At 36.1% G+C, this 18487-nt stretch overlaps 2 protein-coding genes across 2 annotated transcripts; both read left to right on the forward strand.

Moving 5' to 3' along the window:
* Positions 1 to 2467: 2467 nt before the first annotated feature.
* On the forward strand, positions 2468 to 4707 carry LOC146907198 (transcription factor HY5-like). The gene is made up of 4 exons (XM_085724457.1): positions 2468 to 2684; positions 3645 to 3840; positions 4211 to 4367; positions 4488 to 4707. The coding sequence occupies exons 1-4, from the start codon at positions 2570 to 2572 to the stop codon at positions 4533 to 4535; spliced, it is 516 nt and encodes a 171-aa protein (XP_085580583.1). The 5' UTR covers positions 2468 to 2569; the 3' UTR covers positions 4536 to 4707.
* A 974-nt stretch (positions 4708 to 5681) lies between these two features.
* LOC146907199 (uncharacterized) lies at positions 5682 to 7387 on the forward strand. The gene is made up of 2 exons (XM_085727247.1): positions 5682 to 6073; positions 7104 to 7387. Exons 1-2 carry the CDS (start codon positions 5959 to 5961, stop codon positions 7301 to 7303), a joined length of 315 nt encoding a protein of 104 aa, XP_085583373.1. The 5' UTR covers positions 5682 to 5958; the 3' UTR covers positions 7304 to 7387.
* The last annotated feature ends 11100 nt before the right edge of the window (positions 7388 to 18487 follow it).

Consider the following 18487-nt stretch of genomic DNA (forward strand, 5'->3'; position numbering starts at 1 on the left):
CAGACTAAGAGAATCTGTAATTGGGCAGACCTACTCTATCCCTGAAAAAATCAGAAGTCACATCTGGGGGTAACGAGGTTAACCAAACAGTGCCTTGAGCTGCATGTCCCATGGCTGCCAACTTGTCCGCACAACAGTTGCCCTCTCTGAAAATATGAGATGAAATGACCTGGACACCACGATGGCGGGCATTGTGCCACCTGTTACGCATCATAATCGGGACCAAGGATACATTATGAAAAACCATAAAAGCACTCGTGGAGTCACTCTCCAAAGATATAATTGAAAACAAATATAAATTATACTTTTGGTCTATAAAAGAAGGATAAACTATTACTACTTCTGAAGGTTACCTAATCTTCAAATTCAATGCTTAGAGTGCAAGTCTTGACTAAGACTAGTGGTAACATTAGTGGTACTTGATCGGGTTAAATCATTCATGTAGAAAAAAGGCCCTTCATATAAAAGTAATTTTTTTTTTTTGAACAATCATATCAAAGTAACTTCTGATCAAAGCACAATTAATGCATTGGCCCTTCATATTAACAAAGAATTATTGGCAAAATCATGTTTATAGTTTAACCCAGATTAGCATTTAAAATATATTTTTCTCAGAATTGGTATTTTATACTACATTTATACTTTCAACCTTTAAGTTAAACTCTCTTCTTGCCCTTTTGTCCTTTATATTATATTTTATGACTGTACGAATCACTATTTTTGTTATACAACTTCATATTATCGACATTAAGCGTTCGTTCATCATATCTCTCTAACACTTTCTCTAATACCCACTTTTTTATTGGATAAAATTCATTCGAGTCTCACCAATTTATATGATACTCATTTTGAAAGTATGGTATCCACGTGAATTTCATTCAATGAATGAATGACTATTAGAGAGAGCGTTAGAAAGTGTTCATATCACCCCTCTTCATACTAAAGATCAATCACTAAAATTATGTAAGATTTACGGATTTAAAAATTTAGATTCAAAAGAAAAAGACTTGCGGATTTAAAAATTTAGATTCAAAAGAAAAAGAAGTGGTTGCAGAAAGAAAAAGGAAGAATATGACATGACTATATGAGCTATCCCAATATTAAACTACCATATTTTTACTACTTTAGCATTTGTTTTACTCAACCTTAAGCATGTACAAATATTAAAAATTTTAAGATCTATATTTGATTAATGCATGGTAGGATTGGTAAAATATCATTTAGCTTAGAGTGTAATTTTTTTTAACGGTATATAGTTACTGAATTATTGTGTCTAGTCGCTTTGTTAATTTTCATATGATTTTGAAACAAGTTGATAGACTGATTGTAGTCTAAACGAGGCAAAGTGATTATAAATTAGACTCTAAGTTAGTGAAATCATCAATATCATAATTAAGCACGATGGAGGTTGTTTAATTATAAAGGTTGTTTAATTATAAATGATTTTTATTTTTATAAAAAGAAGTACGGTTGACGGTGGTAGCTGAGGAAGAGTTTTGCGTCGGAGGTGGTTGGCAATGGAGAGTGCTCATCATTGTACAAAAAGAACGTTGAAAAATATGTATTAGATAATGTATTGCTAACATTCATTACCTTAAAAATTGATTTTGAAGTTGGAATGATTACATGACTATAAAGAGCTTTCAAAACTAGACTCAAACTAAGTCGTGGTAAAGCTATATGAGAGGTGCACCATACCCAGTCTCAAATATAAATAAAAGAACAAAAATTATAAACAAAAGAAAATATCAAACAAAATTGATGTTATATGGTTAAAAATTTGAACAAATACATCAATTTTGTTTGTTAACGATTATTATTTTCTTTGAAAAAAAGAATGATTCTCTTTTGAAATATATTTAAAATAATTTTTTTTGGACGTATTGTGTTTTCAAGATACAATTAAATTTCGAAAGCATAATTCAGTTGACATTGACATCACATTATATATACATAGAGTTCCGGGTTCAAACCCCATATTCGCGTTCGAACTTCGTATTCAACTTAAATGCAAATTTTTAGTCCTTAAATTACTTGATAAAAAAAGATACAATTAATTTATTTTTCAAAATTTATATTGTGAATAAATTACTCTCAATTCATTATAGTTCACTATGTGTTTATGACAATTATTTCTCCTTAAAAATTTAATAACAATAATTTTATAAAATAATAAAAGTCATTATTTTTTTAATACACCCTAAAAATGCTAAGCAATAGTCTTTTTCATTCCCTTAAAAAAACAAGTCAATTTTGTTATACCAAAAAGAAAAAAATTGTCGTAATTATAAAAGGGAGGGAAAGAGCATAATATAATATAATAATAGAGTAAAATGAGGCTACAGAAACACGTAAAACAGAGAAGAAAGGTTTGGTTCAATGCACATCAACGTGTTCATTTCTGAACCAAAAATCTGTTAGGCCCCATTACTCTTTCAAAGACAATGTTTCATGATGAAAACATTTCAACACAACCCAACATTGCAAGTGCATTAACACGTTACACACACACATTTCTTTTTTGTTACTTGAAATTTCTTTGAAACAAGAGAATCATAGAAAACAAAAGATGTCTCTTTCAAGAGCCAATGATACTGAGATGAAGGAAGCTGCAACAACAGGAGCACCTTCATCTTCATCTTCTTCATGGAATAGGCTCCCTCCTATGCCTCCACATAGATTTGGTAAGTGTCCTTTTCAATTTTTTGTTTATTATTTTATTTTATGCTAACGTTTCTTTTACTCATATTCTTTTATTTTATTTTATTTTATTTTATTTTATTTTATTGTTGACATAATAAGTCAAGAGTCTATCAATATTTTATTAAAAAAATGATAAACTAATCCAAAGTCACTTACAAAATTCTTCATAAAGTATTAAGTTTGTCAAAATAAAATAATATTATGTATATTGTTGGATTCCGATCATTTAAAAACAATTTGTTTCATGAAAAGTAGAGGTATATATATGACATAAGTTGGTCCATATTAAGGGCGCCCTTATAATATACACACAATATATTAAATTGGTCTAACATTCTACCCGTTAAATTTTTTATTTAACAATTATACTTTCATTGCATCATTCTTGTTAGATATGATTGAATGCATGCATAAACCGTTTTACATCAACAATTTGACAAATTTAGACTATCCACAATATCTTTTCTTTTTGTCTGGAATTATCCACAATATCAAATCAGGGGAGTTTATACACCTTCTCATGATTGATATATCGATTATCATTAGATCGAGATCGGACGGTCTAGATTTCAAACTTATTTTAACTTTAAAAAATAATTAAAATTTGTATTGAATTTTGGAGCTCCAATCTCGATCCAACCGCCACTGAGAAACTGGAGGTGTGAATGCACAAGATTGTTGATTGCAAACAAACAATTCAAATCTGACTAATGTTAGCACATGTTAATGTACTCAAAATATAAATATTTGTCTTAAAAAATTCGTGGGTTCAACTTTTTAAATGTCAAAATATTATTTTTATCAATGCAAAATTCGTGCACTAGTTGTTACTATAACCCTTCAAATTTTAATTTGACATTCCATATTAAACGTGACATGTTTTGTTTTGACCATACTATATATGTCATGTTAGTAAGTCATGATTTTTTTACAAATCCTAGACGATAGCGATGAAGATCTATTTGAAGTTCCAGACGTGGAAGGTACACAATGTCAAAGTGTCCATTCTGAGTTAACAAATCAAAATAGTAACCACAATCAAAGCAATGTAACCGATGCTCAACTTCAAGCAGGCTTCCCCGGAAAGCGCCGCCGCGGAAGAAACCCTGCAGACAAGGAACATAGACGTCTCAAAAGGTAAGGGACATAAGTTAACACAAATTTTAGCTATGCTATACACCCTATAATCACTATTATAAACAAAAAAATCATTTTTTAAATTCATTGAATAACTGATGATGTATTTGATATATAATATAGACTGTTGTACTAATTTGTACATTATATTATCATACATGTCACATTAAGAAGATTTTGATACATATTACAATTAAAATGTTATTCAAGAGTAATTAAGTTATTGAACTCATACGGTTACTTAACGTCAGTGAAAGATGAATCATTCAGGATACTTGATCAAAACAATTTTAATCTAACTTTACTTATCTTTGCGCCGATCTTCGGATTAAACTATCTGAAACTAATAAATGACTTATGTTACAAATAGGTTGCTAAGGAATAGGGTCTCGGCCCAACAAGCCCGTGAAAGAAAAAAAGTGTACGTGAATGACTTAGAATCAAGAGCTAAAGAGTTTGAAGATAAGAATTCTAATTTAGAAGAACGTATCTCAACTTTGATCAATGAGAACGCCATGCTCCGAAAGGTAACATAATCTGAACTAAATATGTTTTAACAAATTGTTTGTCACTTACTATTTACTATAGAATTATATAACATCATGTTGATCAAATGGAAATTTATTCGATGGTATTTACTTGTACAGGTTCTTATGAACACTAGACCCAAAGTTGATGAGAGCAATGAAGGTTAGACAGGGATATAAGTTTTTCTAAATTAGGGCGTTGTTTGTGAGGCAGTATTATGTACCTCACATGTGTACCACTATTACATATTTATAAAATTGTGCAATTCATTAGCCAATTCATTATGAACACTGGTATTATATTTCAAAAATATTGATGGTTTACGTTTTTACTTTTAAATTGTGTAATTCATTGTATTTAAGAATGTGCATTTGTTTGATGAAATTATGTTGAAGCAAGAATGCGAATTAGGGGAGTTATGAACAATTTAAGTTATTGACAAACAATGGATTGGGTTTAATTACTCCTTTGACGGCAGTTGCATTTGTTTGGTGAGTGCTTCAGGATTGGGGTTACACACGAATGCCTCTTGTGTTCTATGACTTTTGTGTTTATTATTAGATGATTGAATGCTTAGATTTCATTATAAAATTGGGAAAGATAACTCTGATCGCTTCATTTGACCAACTAATTTGTTGGAATTCTGCTCTTCACCCAGCAGATATTGCTCCCGCCCAGTAAAAATACCATTTTTACTCTGGCGTTAGTTAACTAACGCAAGTATAAAAATTTGCGTATGTTAAGTAAAGCTGCGTTACTTAAGTAACGCAAGTGAGAAAGTGCTGGATGGCAAAACTAAGTCAGTGTGACTTAAGTCACGCAAGTTCAAAATTTTTGAGCGAGTTAACTCGCGATGGGTTTAACACTTGTGTGAGTTAACTCACGTAAGTTGGCCGGTGATCAGAATTGAAGAACACACGTTTTTTGGTCTTTGGTCAGTTTTCAACATTCAATCTACACGTTTTTTTTTACCATTTTTACACGTTTTTTTTGACCATATTTATGGTAGATACAAACTAGGTTACCATTTTTACCTATAAATACCCTCACAAACTTCCTCTTTTCCTCACATTATCTCCTCCCACCCTCTCCCCCTTTTTCTCTTCTTTTTGTTTTTTTTTTTTTTTTGCTTCTTTAGTCTCTAGGCTCTTTATACCCCTTTAGGTATATACTAGTAGCTCTTGGGGGAAATAGTGGTCATTCGAGTTGGGGAAAAAGACATCATCTCTTGAGGTAAAATTAGGTTTGCTTCCTTTTACTCCCAAAATCTTTTTACCGTGGGTAAAAAGAATCATCACGGAGGTATAAAAGGAACCAAATTTAAATTTACCTCAAGGGATCTTGATGTCGTTTTTCCAACAGGACTGATCACTATTTTCCCCAAGAGCTATTGACATATACCGAAGAGGGTGAAAATAACTTTTTACCCCAAGAGGGTAAAATATATGTATTAATTATTGTAAAACATTTCAACACAACCCAACATTGCAAGTGCATTAACATGTTACACACACACACACACATTTCTTTTTGTTACTTGAAATTTCTTTGAGGTATCATAAACAAGAGAATCATAATAGAAAACAAAAGATGTCTCTTTCAAGAGCCAATGATACTGAGATGAAGGAAGCTGCAACAACAGGAGCACCTTCATCTTCATCTTCTTCATGGAATAGGTTACCTCCTATGCCTCCACATAGATTTGGTAAGCGTCATTTTCATTTTTTTTTTATTATTATTTTATTTTATGCTAAAGTTTTTTTTGACTCATATTTTATCCTAAAGTTAAGGTCTTTTTTATTTTTTTTTATTTTTGACATAATCCTAAGTCAAGAGTCTATTAATATTTTATTAAAAAAATATGATAAACTAATCCAAAGTCCAAACTTACTAGATTCTTCATAAAGTTTGTCAAAAAAAAAAAAATATTAATTATATTGTTTTTCTTAAGAAGAATATTAAGTATATTAGAAAAAATTATGAAAATTTGATATTTTGAAAATACTCATCGAGTCAAATCTAACGACATCTTATATGATATTATTTATCTTTGTATATTAGTAGAAAAATATGGTCAAAGTAAGTTAGGTCAAAATTACACATTTTCAAATGGGTCATCTATTGCGGGACGGAGGGAGTATTTATAACAATTACACTTTCATTGCACATTCTTTTTTAGATATGATTGAATGTATGTATAAACCGTTTTTAGATCAACAATTTGACAAATTTAGATTATCTACAATATCATATTAGGGATTTTATCCATATCCACAGTGATCGATACATCGATTATCATTAGATCGAGATCGAACAGTCTAGATTTTAAATTTATTTTAGTTTTAAAAATTAATCAAAATTTGCATTGAATTTTGGAGCTCCAATCTAGATCCAGCCTTCACTGACAAACTTTAGGTATGATTGAATGCAGGAGATTGTCGACCACAAGCAAATGGCAATTCAAATTTGGCTAATGTTAGCACATGTTAATGTACTCATAATATAAAAATTTGTAAATTCAACTTTTTAAAAGTCAAAATATTGTTTTTATCAATCCAAAATTGTTACTTTTAGGTTTTTTAACATTAGTACACAATATAGTTATTATGACCCTTCAAATTTTAATTTGACATTGTAAGCCAATTCAATCTAGTCCATATTAAACGTGACATGTTTTGTTTTTACAATACTAAATATGTCATGTTAATAAGTCATGATTTTTTTGCAAATCCTAGACGATAGCGATGAAGATCTATTTGAAGTTCCGGATGTGGAAGGTACACAATGTCAAAGTGTCCAGTCTGAAGCAACAAATCAAAATAGTAACCACAATCAAAGCAATGTAACTGATGCTCAACTTCAAGCAGGCTTCCCCGGCAAGCGCCGCCGTGGAAGAAACCCTGCAGACAAGGAACATAGAAGTCTCGAAAGGTGAGGGACACAAGTTAAAACAAATTTTAGCTATACCTTACATCCTATAGTCGACTTTTAAGAAACTTCAAAAAACCCTTAAAATTGTCAAACATTAGTCAATTACCCCTCCGTTTGTTTTGGTTGTTAACCCCTATGACGTGACAGATAAATGTACATGTGGAATGAACGTTATGCCACGTCATAGGGGGTAACTGATTTTTTTTTTATAATTTTTATAAAAAAAATGGGCAAATATCTCCCTGTAATTTAAAACTTATTTACAAATTACACTATGAATCATTGAAAATGATAAGAATCATAGGTTAGCACTAAAAGAATTTATTATATTTTTTTTTAGGAGTTATTAGTATAATTATTAATAGCGGAAGGACGGGGACGTAGTGGCCATCTGTCTTCTCTTTTTACTATGCGTGTGTGTATATTTTATTATATTTATTTCTTTAATTTTGATTACAAATTTTAAATTTTTAATTATTAATGGAAATTATTCGTAAATTAATTTATTTACAAATTATTGTCAATGCATATAACAAAATTATTTATCACCCAACATATTTTGGTTTGCCTATATATAAAATAAGAATAAAATAACAATTATTTATTGTTTATTATAATAATTATTAGTAAAATGAGAACATAAATGTATAAACGACTTGTTATGTAAAGGAAAAATCATATGATTACGAAAAAAGAATATTTTTAAAAACCACATTTTTTGTAAAGTTTTTTTTTTTAACAAGTCAAAATGAAATATATATTAACACAGGAAAAGTGACCTCCTCCCACACAAGGTTTGCTAAGGGAAGTCAACAAGAGTTAGTATAACGGTAGCAAAGCCAAAAGCAAAGGTGAGCTGCCGCAAAGCAACGAAGTAATTACATAGAAATGCCCATACATACTAATGGGTGTCGCAGCCACTCATGGTAAGTGTAGGAAAAGTTTATCGATTTAGCCTTGAGCCTTCTAAAAGAAAGTAATTTGACTTAATCTAGAAATTGATGTAGCTCCAAAAATTGGTTGCTGAAAATCCGATTGTTTCTTTCTTTTCAGACCGTCCAAACACATGCAAACTGTTATACCCTAATTTTGGACCTAAAAAGACTAGCTCAATTCTTCTTCTCTTGCATTTTTATTCATTTAAAATTGTCTCTGATCAATTGCATCTTTCTCTGCATTTTATTTCAATATTGTTTGCAAAATTCATGAAAAAGGGTATTTTAGTCATTTCCTGCATTCAAACTCATTTTAGTCCTTTAAAAATTGTTTGAGTCTTTTCAATTGGTTTGAATAAGTCTTTATTTCAATTCTATGTCAAAATCCATTTCAAAAATTGCATTTGAAGTCATTTTGAGTCAGTTTAGCCCCTAGGGGCATTTTAGTCTTTTCATGTGTTGAAACTCTGTTTAATTTCTAAAAATTGTCTCTGAGTCTTTTTCAATTTGTCTGAATAAACTCTTGCTTTAATTTCATGATAAAATCCATTTTAAAATTGCATCTGAGTCGTTTTGGTCCCCAAGGGCATTTTGGTCATTTCACACGAAATTTTGACAAAGAGAGGTTACTTTAAAGTACCTCATTTAAGTAATTGGTTCGTTTTAGTCCGTTTTGTCATTTTTAATCGTTTCACTTTACGTTATTTTCCATTTTACCAATTTTAATTCAATTTTATTTTTTATTTTCATTTTAGTCCTAAAAATTGTTACTAATTGCATTTTAGCCCTTAAAGTTTTGTTATTTGCATTTTGGTCCTTTTAGTTTGTTATTTTTGCAGGTCAAAGTTGGTCAAAGTTTGTTACAAGTCCAGTGCCACATGGCATCAGCAGATTGGTCCAGTCATCATACACATCAGCTATAAATAGCCCAGTCACAGGCCAAGTCACACAGATCCATTCATTACAGTACACATCATCACAAACATATTTTCTTTTCTCTCTCTCTCTGCATTTTCGATCAAACTCCACTAAAAATCACAAAAAAAACTCAAGAACATTCAAGAACACTCTTGAATGTTCATCCAACCACCATAACCACCTTCAACCACCGTCACTCCACCACCCTAACAGACTCATAACATCACCAAATTAACTTCTCAAAACTAAATCCGTCCAACATATCACTGTAAACGTTTCAATCATTCCAACCGTTCCAGAATCAAGTCAAATCGGTACAAACAGAAGCAATCGGAATCGGATCGGATCGAACAAAGAAGGTCTGTGACGAGCTGAATCAAAATCGTAAAGAATAACAGATCCGAATTGAATCGAATCAGTGAAAGAAGAAGTAGTGTGAACCGGAACTGGATCGAGCAGAAGAGGAATGTGATAGCGGAAACGAATCCGAGCTCAAACCGTCAACACAAGCGTCACGTATTGGACCGGCCACTCAAAACCTCAAACGGCAGCAAGCGCGTTCAGATTCGAGAAGGTAGAAGTTTTGTTTGTGGTTGTGTTTGATTTTAAAAGTTTAGATCTACACTACTTTGTTGTTGATTTTCGAAAACCGTTTTCAAAATTGAATAGAGGATGAAGAGAGCTTCCGAATGGTGTAAAAATTTTTTTAAAAAAAGGAAGTTAAAACTTCCGGTGCGGCGGCGCCGCCGTCAACAACCAGCTGCCACCGCGCCGGAACACCTATCTTCATCTTCTCCGTTCAACCAGTCCTAGAGAGAGAGAGAGAGAGGAAGAGAGTCTGTAAACTTTAGAGAGAGAAAGAAGGGACTAAAATGAGAGAAAACCGGTTCAAGGCCTTATATAGGCCTGTGAACCGGTTCGACCCGTTGCCAGTACCCTACCCGGCCCGTTACTCTCCCTAAGGCCCATTCTGTGTGCCTGAAGGATCTGTTGCTATGTGTACCCCCCTGCTTCCTGCTTTTCTTGTTGAAAACTGCTATATACACCTCCTGCATGTTTTTTTTTTCTTTCTATGTTAAAAATTCCAAGAAATACGTATTGTTTTCCTTTGATATTTTTTGATCCTTGATAATTCTTGCATGTTAAATCTTGGTTAAAGATGTATAGGAAAATATTTTGTTCATTGTTTTTTTCTATTTTGCTAAGCACTTGTGAAAAAAACCTTTGAAAATTGTGTGAGTTTTTGCGTGAGTAATTTTAGCATTTGAGACCTATCTTTTGGAAGGCAATTACATGTAAAAATTCACTTCAAAAATATGTAGGATATATTCTTGTATTTGCTTACTTTTTGTTATGTTTCTTGTGAAAATTGTGATGTGATTTTGTCCTTGAATCTTGGTACATAAATGTGGCTTTGAGTATGTCATTCTTTGGAGTGATTTTGCTTCTTTTTAGTATATGCTTGCTGTTCTTGTTATGGGTCCTTCACCATGTGAATAATGTGGGTTTCTTGTGTTAAATAAAGTACAAATAGGCTTGAAAATACTATGATTGTATTGCATGCTAATTTCCCTTGATTTCTCATATCATGATTGAATTAAAACCTTTGGAATATTGCCATTGATGTGAGGATTATAGGCCTTAGTTTTGCCTTAGAATTCTAGTAGTTTTAAGTACCATTTCACCATGTTTTCTTTTGGTTAAGTTTTTTGGCTATTTCCTTGTTAAATTCTAGTTACTTTACTATGCTCTTTTGTTTGCTTCCATTTCATTTTACATCTTGTCCTACTAACTCTTTTATTTCATGTTTCATTCATTCATAAGCTTTCCATCCTCCATCCTATATTTTTAGTTCCTTATTTCTTGCATTTTAATTTTACTAAGACTTAGCATGTAAAAAACCTAGGGATTTTTGTACTTTTATTCCATGCAATTTCAATTCCTTGCAAGACCATAGCATGTATCTAGGCCAATGTAAAGGACAATGGACTCTTAATATGTACACCGACACTCACACCGACACTAGCACACACCTCAGTTGGTTACTTTAGATGTATGGCTAGGATATGCATGTTTAGATGTATGTTTAGGATTGAATGTTTAGATGAATGCTTAGGATTTACACTTAGAAAAAATCAATTTTCCAAAAAAACTTGAACAACATCACTTGAAAACCTTTTTCCAAAAAATATAGGAGTCAAAACTCCTTTGCATTTTCTCTTTTATTTTCTTAATCAAATTTTAATGAATCTTAATCATACTTGACTTTTTTTTTTCCAAAATCACTAATCAAACCTCACCATTTCACAATCTTATGCCCTTGAGGCCTCTCTCTCTCATTCTTCAAACTCCAATTTTCAAACTTAAAATCAATCAACGAAAACAAAAAACATTTTTTGGAAGAGAACTACGGTGGATTTGATCCCTTAAAAGGGTACGTAGGCAAGGAATCAAAATTCCTTCAATTAAATTAAAATAAAAATTCAAACACTTTCTTCTCCCTCCAATTCTTCACTTAGTAAACCCTTAGGTGTAAATATCATTTTTCAAATAGCATTTAAAAATAAAGCGCGCGCGTAGAAAGTAAAGACGGTTCCTATAGGTTACTATAGTCGTTATGGGTGCCTAACACCTTCCCGTAGCGAAAACAACTCCCGGACCTCGATTCTCAAGGGTTTTGCTTATTTTTTCCCTTCCCAAGAAAAAATGAGATATCACCGGTTAAAAAGGTTCAAACGTAATCAATGTTTGACACCCGAAAACCAAGATAAAACAGCTGGCGACTTCACTGGGGAGATTCGAGAGTTACGCCTAGTCTTTATTTCCACGCTTGCGCTTCGTTTTTACTTGTTTCTTTTACTTGCTTTCTTATGTGAATAAATGTTTAGTTTCTTGCAAACATGTGGGGTGAGAATATCAAAAGTCCTACACCCGGGCTGAGTGAACTTAGGATTTAGGAGGGATATAATCGACAATTCATTCCGGGGGTTGCCTCGTGTTTTGGATTATGCGATCAATCCCACATAGCTAAGGCATTTTGGGGGTAATGTTGTCGGCGCGTGTTGTCGCGTTTAGGCACTTTACTTCTAATTGTTCTATGACGCTATGAACCGTAGATAACCAAACCCATCCATGGCCATTTTCTAGGATGTAGTGCGGAGGCTAAACCAAGTGTTGTCTCGAGTTTTAGTCGTCACGCGATACTACACTCAAGTTAGACCTTCTTACGGATAATCATGGAACGAGTGTTTGTCTCGTGACACCATGATATACGTCGGAGAGGTTGCAACTTGGGAACCTTTTTAGAACCCGGTTACTATTATCCAAAGCCCTAGTTTCACCGGACACCGTGTCCACCCATGACTCCTTGACTTTGAACCTCAACCCACCATGTTTTCTCCGTACTTGAATGTGATCATGCATACATGCATACATGCATAAACTTTTTTCATGCATTTATCGGAGGACTTAGACAAGTCATCTTTTGAACATCACGGATGTGAACACCAAGTGATACCATCTCAACTAAACTTCTAGTTTTGCTCAAGATCTTCAAATAAAACCGTGTTTCTCCGTGATGTTCACAACCACTTTGACAAGTCTTCTAACAAAAAAAGAGTCTTTTTGCATATGCATTAACACATATCATGCATCATATGCATTCATTGGTCACAAAAGACTTCTCTCGTGCTCATTGCCTCCTGGTTCTTCTGCCGCAGTCTGAAAAGTGGCTCGTGCTCGTAAGGTCTACCAACCAGATAGAGTTCATCAAACAAGATTGTACAAGAGAAGAAACATGGCTAACTTTGAAGAAGAGAATGCTCAGCTCCGTGCCGAATTGGCTGCTATGAAAGAAGACTTGGCTAAGGCTCATGACGCTATGTCCACTATGATGGCTGCACAAGAACAACCAACCACATCTGTTCCAGCTTCTACTGAAGTGATTCCATCTATTCCACTATCTACTGTGATGACTGATGCTCGGTTTGTTATGCCCAATGGACATCCTTATGGACTCCCAGCTTTCTATGCTCCTAATACTGCGGCTGTTATTTCTGGTATTGGCAATTAAGGACAGATCCCTGTGACAACTTTTGCTACTACACCCACTTCTATGCCTCAAGTGACTACTGTTGTTACCGACCCTGTTGTACTCACTGTGCAACAGGTAATTGATGTTGATACTCCGCGTGGACAAGACCCTATAATGGAAGCTATGAGAAGACAGTTAAGAGAGTTGGCTGGAGAACTCCGTGAGGTCAAAGCTAGCCGTGGGAACAGTGTTTCTGCTAAGGCTCGTGATCTATGCCTGGTGTCCCGATTTGAGGTCCCTAAGAAATTCAAAGTGCCAGATTTTAACAAATACAATGGAACTTCTTGTCCACATAGCCATGTCATTCGGTACGTCCGAAAGATGGCCAACTACGCAGATAATGATGCGCTGATGATCCACTGCTTCCAGGATAGTTTGATGGAAGATGCGGCAGACTGGTATACCGGTTTAAGCAAAGACAACATCCATACTTTTGAAGAACTTGCCGCTGCTTTTGAAAGTAATTATGAGTTCAATACCCGCTTGAAGCCAAATAGGGATTCTCTTAAGTCTTTGTCTCAGAAGTCAGATGAAACCTTCCGTGAATATGCTCAGAGATGGAGAGGGGCAGCTGCCCGTGTTTCTCCTCGGCTTGATGAGGAAGAATTAACACAGACATTCTTGAAAACTCTGAAGAAGGAATATAAGGAAAGAATGATAGTCTCTGCTCCAAACAACTTCTCCGACATGGTTACTATGGGAACTCGTCTAGAGGAGGCTGTCAGAGAGGGTATCATTGTTCTTGAGAAGGGTGAATCTTCAGCCAGTGCACCAAAGAAGTATGGTAATGGCCACCATAAGAAGAAAGAATCCGAAGTAGGGATGGTATCTGGTAACCAGTCTACAGCTGCTGCTCAGTTACCCCTGCCCTACCAGTATATGCAGTACTCTCAACATCCTTTCTTCCCGCCTTTCTACCAGCAATATCCTCTGCCACCGGGTCAACCACCAGTGCCCGTTAATGTCATTGCTCAACAAGTACAACAACAGCCTCCTGCTCAACAGCGGCAGCAGCAACAACAGGGTCCTCGACCCAAGACTTATTTTCCACCAATACCAATGTGGTATGCTGATCTGCTCCCAACTCTACTTGCTAAGGGCCACTGCGTCACCAGACCAGGCAAGCCTCCGCCTACACCATTGCCTCCTAGGTTCCGACAGGATCTCGCATGTGAATTCCATCAGGGCGCTCAAGGCCACGATGTTGAAGGTTGCTATGCTCTGAAGTATATTGTAAAAGACCTGATGGATAGAGGACGGTTGACCTTTGAAAATAGTGTTCCTCATGTTCTTGACCATCCACTTCCAAACCATGCTGCTGTTAACATGATTGAAGCTTTCGAAGGAGTGCCTGTTCCCAGAGGGGCTCCCATGTTGAATGTCCGTAATGTTGCTACTCCCTTGGTACCGCTACATGTCAAACTCTGCCAGGCTTCTTTGTTCAATCACAATCATGCTTCTTGTTCAGAATGTCTTCAAAGTCCTATGGGTTGTTGTACTTGCAAAAAGTACGGTAAGGGATTCTAGGGTTCAGAATCGTATGCCAGGGTTTAGACTGATGATTAGATTCCTTGGGAATGCTCCCAAGAGTGGTATTTATAGCCTGCCGTGGGCTTGGGCTTTGGTTACTTGGTTTCCAAGTACGAAGGGGTATTTATGTATTTATGTGAGTTTTAGGCGGTTTCTAGAAGGCCAATGGGCCAACGCCTTTAGCAGAGCGCGCCAGGCCCTGGGGGGTCTTTCTGGAGGGCGCCCATGCCCTTCTGGAGGCTCTACGCCCCTTAAGGAGGTTTTGGAGTCCTTCTGGAGGTCTTCTAGGACCCTAGGAATATTATGACGGTCCACAGCCCCCCAAGCACAAGTCTTAGGACAAGGCGAAGTGATGATGACAAAGAAGTGGACTTTCTGGAGGACATTTAAGTCTCTTTAGGAATATCATGACGGTCCAGTTGTTGTGTGGTGCAAGATGATATACAGAGCCTGATGGATGACAAGCACTTGATTGCCAGTGATGTTTGCGTGATTGTGCCAGTGTTTCATGACTCTCCTGCTGGAAGTACATCTCAGACAAGGAATGTTGAACCTTTGGTGATCAGGTTACTTGGTCCGATATCTTATGCCTCTACAAAGGCAATCCCTTACAAGTATGATGCAACCATGATTGAGAATGGGGTGGAAGTGCCTCTGGTATCCCCAGCTACGGTTGATAATGTTGCGGGAGAAATTACAGCTCTGAGAAGCGGAAAGGTCCGTTCACCCTTGTTCCAGAAGAAGGTGGTCACGCCTGTTGCTACAATAACTCCACCGGTTGCTCCTCTTGTTGACAAGAACCCCAGCCCATCAGGCCAATCTATTGACGAGTCTAATCTGGACGAAATTCTGAGGCTTATCAAAAAGAGCGATTATAAGATCGTAGACCAACTGCTGCAAACTCCGTCAAAAATATCCATCTTGTCTCTGCTCTTGAGCTCAGAAGCTCACAAAAAAGTGTTGATGAAGGTACTGGAACAGGCCTATGTTGATCATGAAGTCTCCGTGGATCAGTTCGATGGAATAGTGGGTAACATTACTGCTTGCAATAACTTGGGGTTTGGTGACGATGAGCTCCCCGAAGCAGGGAAATACCACAATTTAGCTTTGCATATCTCCGTGCACTGTAAGTCTGACATGATAACCAATGTGTTGGTGGACATTGGATCATCCTTAAACGTAATGCCTGAGTCTACACTGAGACAATTGAGTCATCATGGAATTTCTCTAAGGGGAAGTAGCTATTTGGTTAAGGCTTTCGACGGATCTCGCAAGGATGTTCTTGGGGAGGTGGATCTACCGATTACCATTGGTCCTGAGACGTTTCAGATTACTTTCCAGGTCATGGACATCAATACTTCTTACAGTTGTCTCCTCGGAAGGCCGTGGATTCACGACGCTGGGGCAGTAACTTCTACTCTACATCAAAAACTCAAGTTTGTGAGGAATGGTAAGCTTGTCACTGTGCATGGTGAAGAAGCGTATCTGGTTAGCCAAGTGTCATCTTTCTCTTGTGTTGAAGCAGGGTCCGTTGAAGGAACGTCATTTCAAGGCTTGACTGTTGAAGGTGCAGAACCCTGGAGAGCTAGTGCTAGTATGGCTTCACTGAAAGACGCCCAAAAAGCTGTTCAAGAGGGACAAGCTGCTGGCTGGGGCAAAGTGATACAGATTTTGGAAAACAAGCGTAAAGAGGGCCTTGGATTCTCCCTGATCTCAGGCGTTTCAACTGGAACTTTCTACAGTGCTGGGTTTATCAATGCTATTGCTGAAGATGCTGCTGAGAGTAGTTATGTGCCTACGTTTGTTGTACCAGGAGGCACTGTGAGAAATTGGGAGGCCATTGATGTTCCTTTAGTCATGCATGCTTCCATGTAATGTGTCTTGTTGCTCATGCTTTTTTGTTTTCAAAATAACAATCCTTTCGCTCTGCCCAAGGCGAAAGTAATATCATTGTAAGGGCATGTTTGTTTCGGCATTGCCGTTATCAATAAAAGTTGTCGTCTTTTCCGCGACTCTTTGTTTTTATACTTTTTAGTGCCTTTTTCTTGGAAATAATGGTAATGCCAGAAAAAACCAAATCATCTGTATTTTCTTATTAATTTCAAAAATCTGCATGAAAAAACATTTTTCTAAAATCATCCCAATCATATTATGCAGATTGAACCATAATAAACCCGTTGAACACAGTGACCCTATGGTTCCTCCAAATTTTGAATTCCCTGTGTATGAAGCTGAAGATGAGGAAGATGATGAAGAGATACCATATGAGATCACTCGACTGCTTGAACAAGAAAGAAGAGCCATTCAACCTTACCAGGAAGAGATTGAGCTTATCAACCTGGGTACTGAAGAAAACAAGCGAGAGATCAAGATTGGTGCTGCACTTGAGCCAGAAGTGAAAAAGAAGATTACCCAGCTTCTCCATGATTATCCAGATGTCTTTGCATGATCCTATGAAGATATGCCGGTTCTGGATCCCAAGATTGTGGAACATCGGATACCGACAAGACCTGAATGTCCTCCCGTCAAACAGAAATTGAGAAGGTCTCGTCTAGACATGGCTCTTAAGATCAAGGCTGAGGTGCAGAAGCAAATTGATGCGGGTTTCCTCATGACAGCTGAATATCCTGAGTGGATTGCCAACATTGTACCAGTGCCAAAGAAAGATGGGAAAGTTCGAATGTGTGTTGATTACAGAGATCTGAATAAAGCCAGTCCAAAAGACAACTTCCCATTGCCTCATATTGATGTGCTTGTTGACAGTACTGCTCAGTCTAAAGTGTTCTCTTTTATGGATGGTTTCTCTGGCTATAACCAGATACGAATGTCTCCTGAAGATAGAGAAAAGACATCCTTCATCACTCCATGGGGAACTTTCTGTTACAAAGTGATGCCTTTCGGCTTGATAAATGCTGGTGCAACCTATCAAAGGGGTATGACCACTCTGTTTCATGATATGATTCACAAAGAGATTGAGGTATATGTTGACGATATGATTGTGAAATCAAGTGATGAAGAGCAGCATGTTGTATATTTGAAAAAGATGTTTGAAAGATTGAGAAAGTACAAGCTGCGTTTGAATCCTAACAAGTGCACATTTGGTGTAAGATCTGGAAAGTTGCTAGGTTTCATTGTCAGTCAAAGAGGCATTGAAGTTGATCCTGACAAAGTCCGAGCCATCAGAGAGATGCCGGCCCCTCAAACTGAAAAGCAGGTCAGAGGTTTCCTCGGACGTCTGAATTATATTTCAAGATTCATATCTCACATAACTACTACCTGTGGACCAATTTTCAAATTGCTCAGAAAGAATCAGCCTATTGTATGGAATGATGAATGTCAGGAAGCTTTTGATAGCATTAAAGAATACTTGTTGGAACCACCTATCCTTGTCCCGCCAGTGGAAGGAAGGCCCTTGATTATGTATCTGTCAGTGTTAGATGATTCAGTGGGTTGTGTTCTCGGTCAACAAGATGAGACTGGTAAGAAAGAGCATGCTATCTACTATCTGAGCAAGAAGTTCACCGACTGTGAGACTCGGTATACAATGCTTGAAAAGACTTGCTGTGCTTTAGCTTGGGCTGCCAAACGCCTGCGTCATTATATGGTGAATCACACAACTTGGTTGATATCCCGAATGGATCCGATCAAGTACATCTTTGAGAAGCCTGCTGTTACTGGAAAGATTGCACGTTGGCAAATGTTGTTGTCTGAA

Source organism: Medicago sativa, chromosome 7 (assembly GCF_051527215.1).
Source record: "Medicago sativa cultivar Bolivia chromosome 7, Bolivia_mono, whole genome shotgun sequence".
NCBI lineage: Eukaryota > Viridiplantae > Streptophyta > Magnoliopsida > Fabales > Fabaceae > Medicago > Medicago sativa.

What these genes read in the sequence shown, in the direction of transcription:
- LOC146907198 (XM_085724457.1), top strand. Translation starts at nt 2,570, where the DNA reads ATGTCTCTTTCAAGAGCCAATGATACTGAGATGAAGGAAGCTGCAACA. An exon ending in TATGCCTCCACATAGATTTG is followed by an intron (nt 2,685 to 3,644) that starts GTAAGTGTCCTT and finishes TACAAATCCTAG; the next exon opens with ACGATAGCGATGAAGATCTA. An exon ending in GAACATAGACGTCTCAAAAG is followed by an intron (nt 3,841 to 4,210) that starts GTAAGGGACATA and finishes TGTTACAAATAG; the next exon opens with GTTGCTAAGGAATAGGGTCT.
- LOC146907199 (XM_085727247.1), top strand. Translation starts at nt 5,959, where the DNA reads ATGTCTCTTTCAAGAGCCAATGATACTGAGATGAAGGAAGCTGCAACA. An exon ending in TATGCCTCCACATAGATTTG is followed by an intron (nt 6,074 to 7,103) that starts GTAAGCGTCATT and finishes TGCAAATCCTAG; the next exon opens with ACGATAGCGATGAAGATCTA.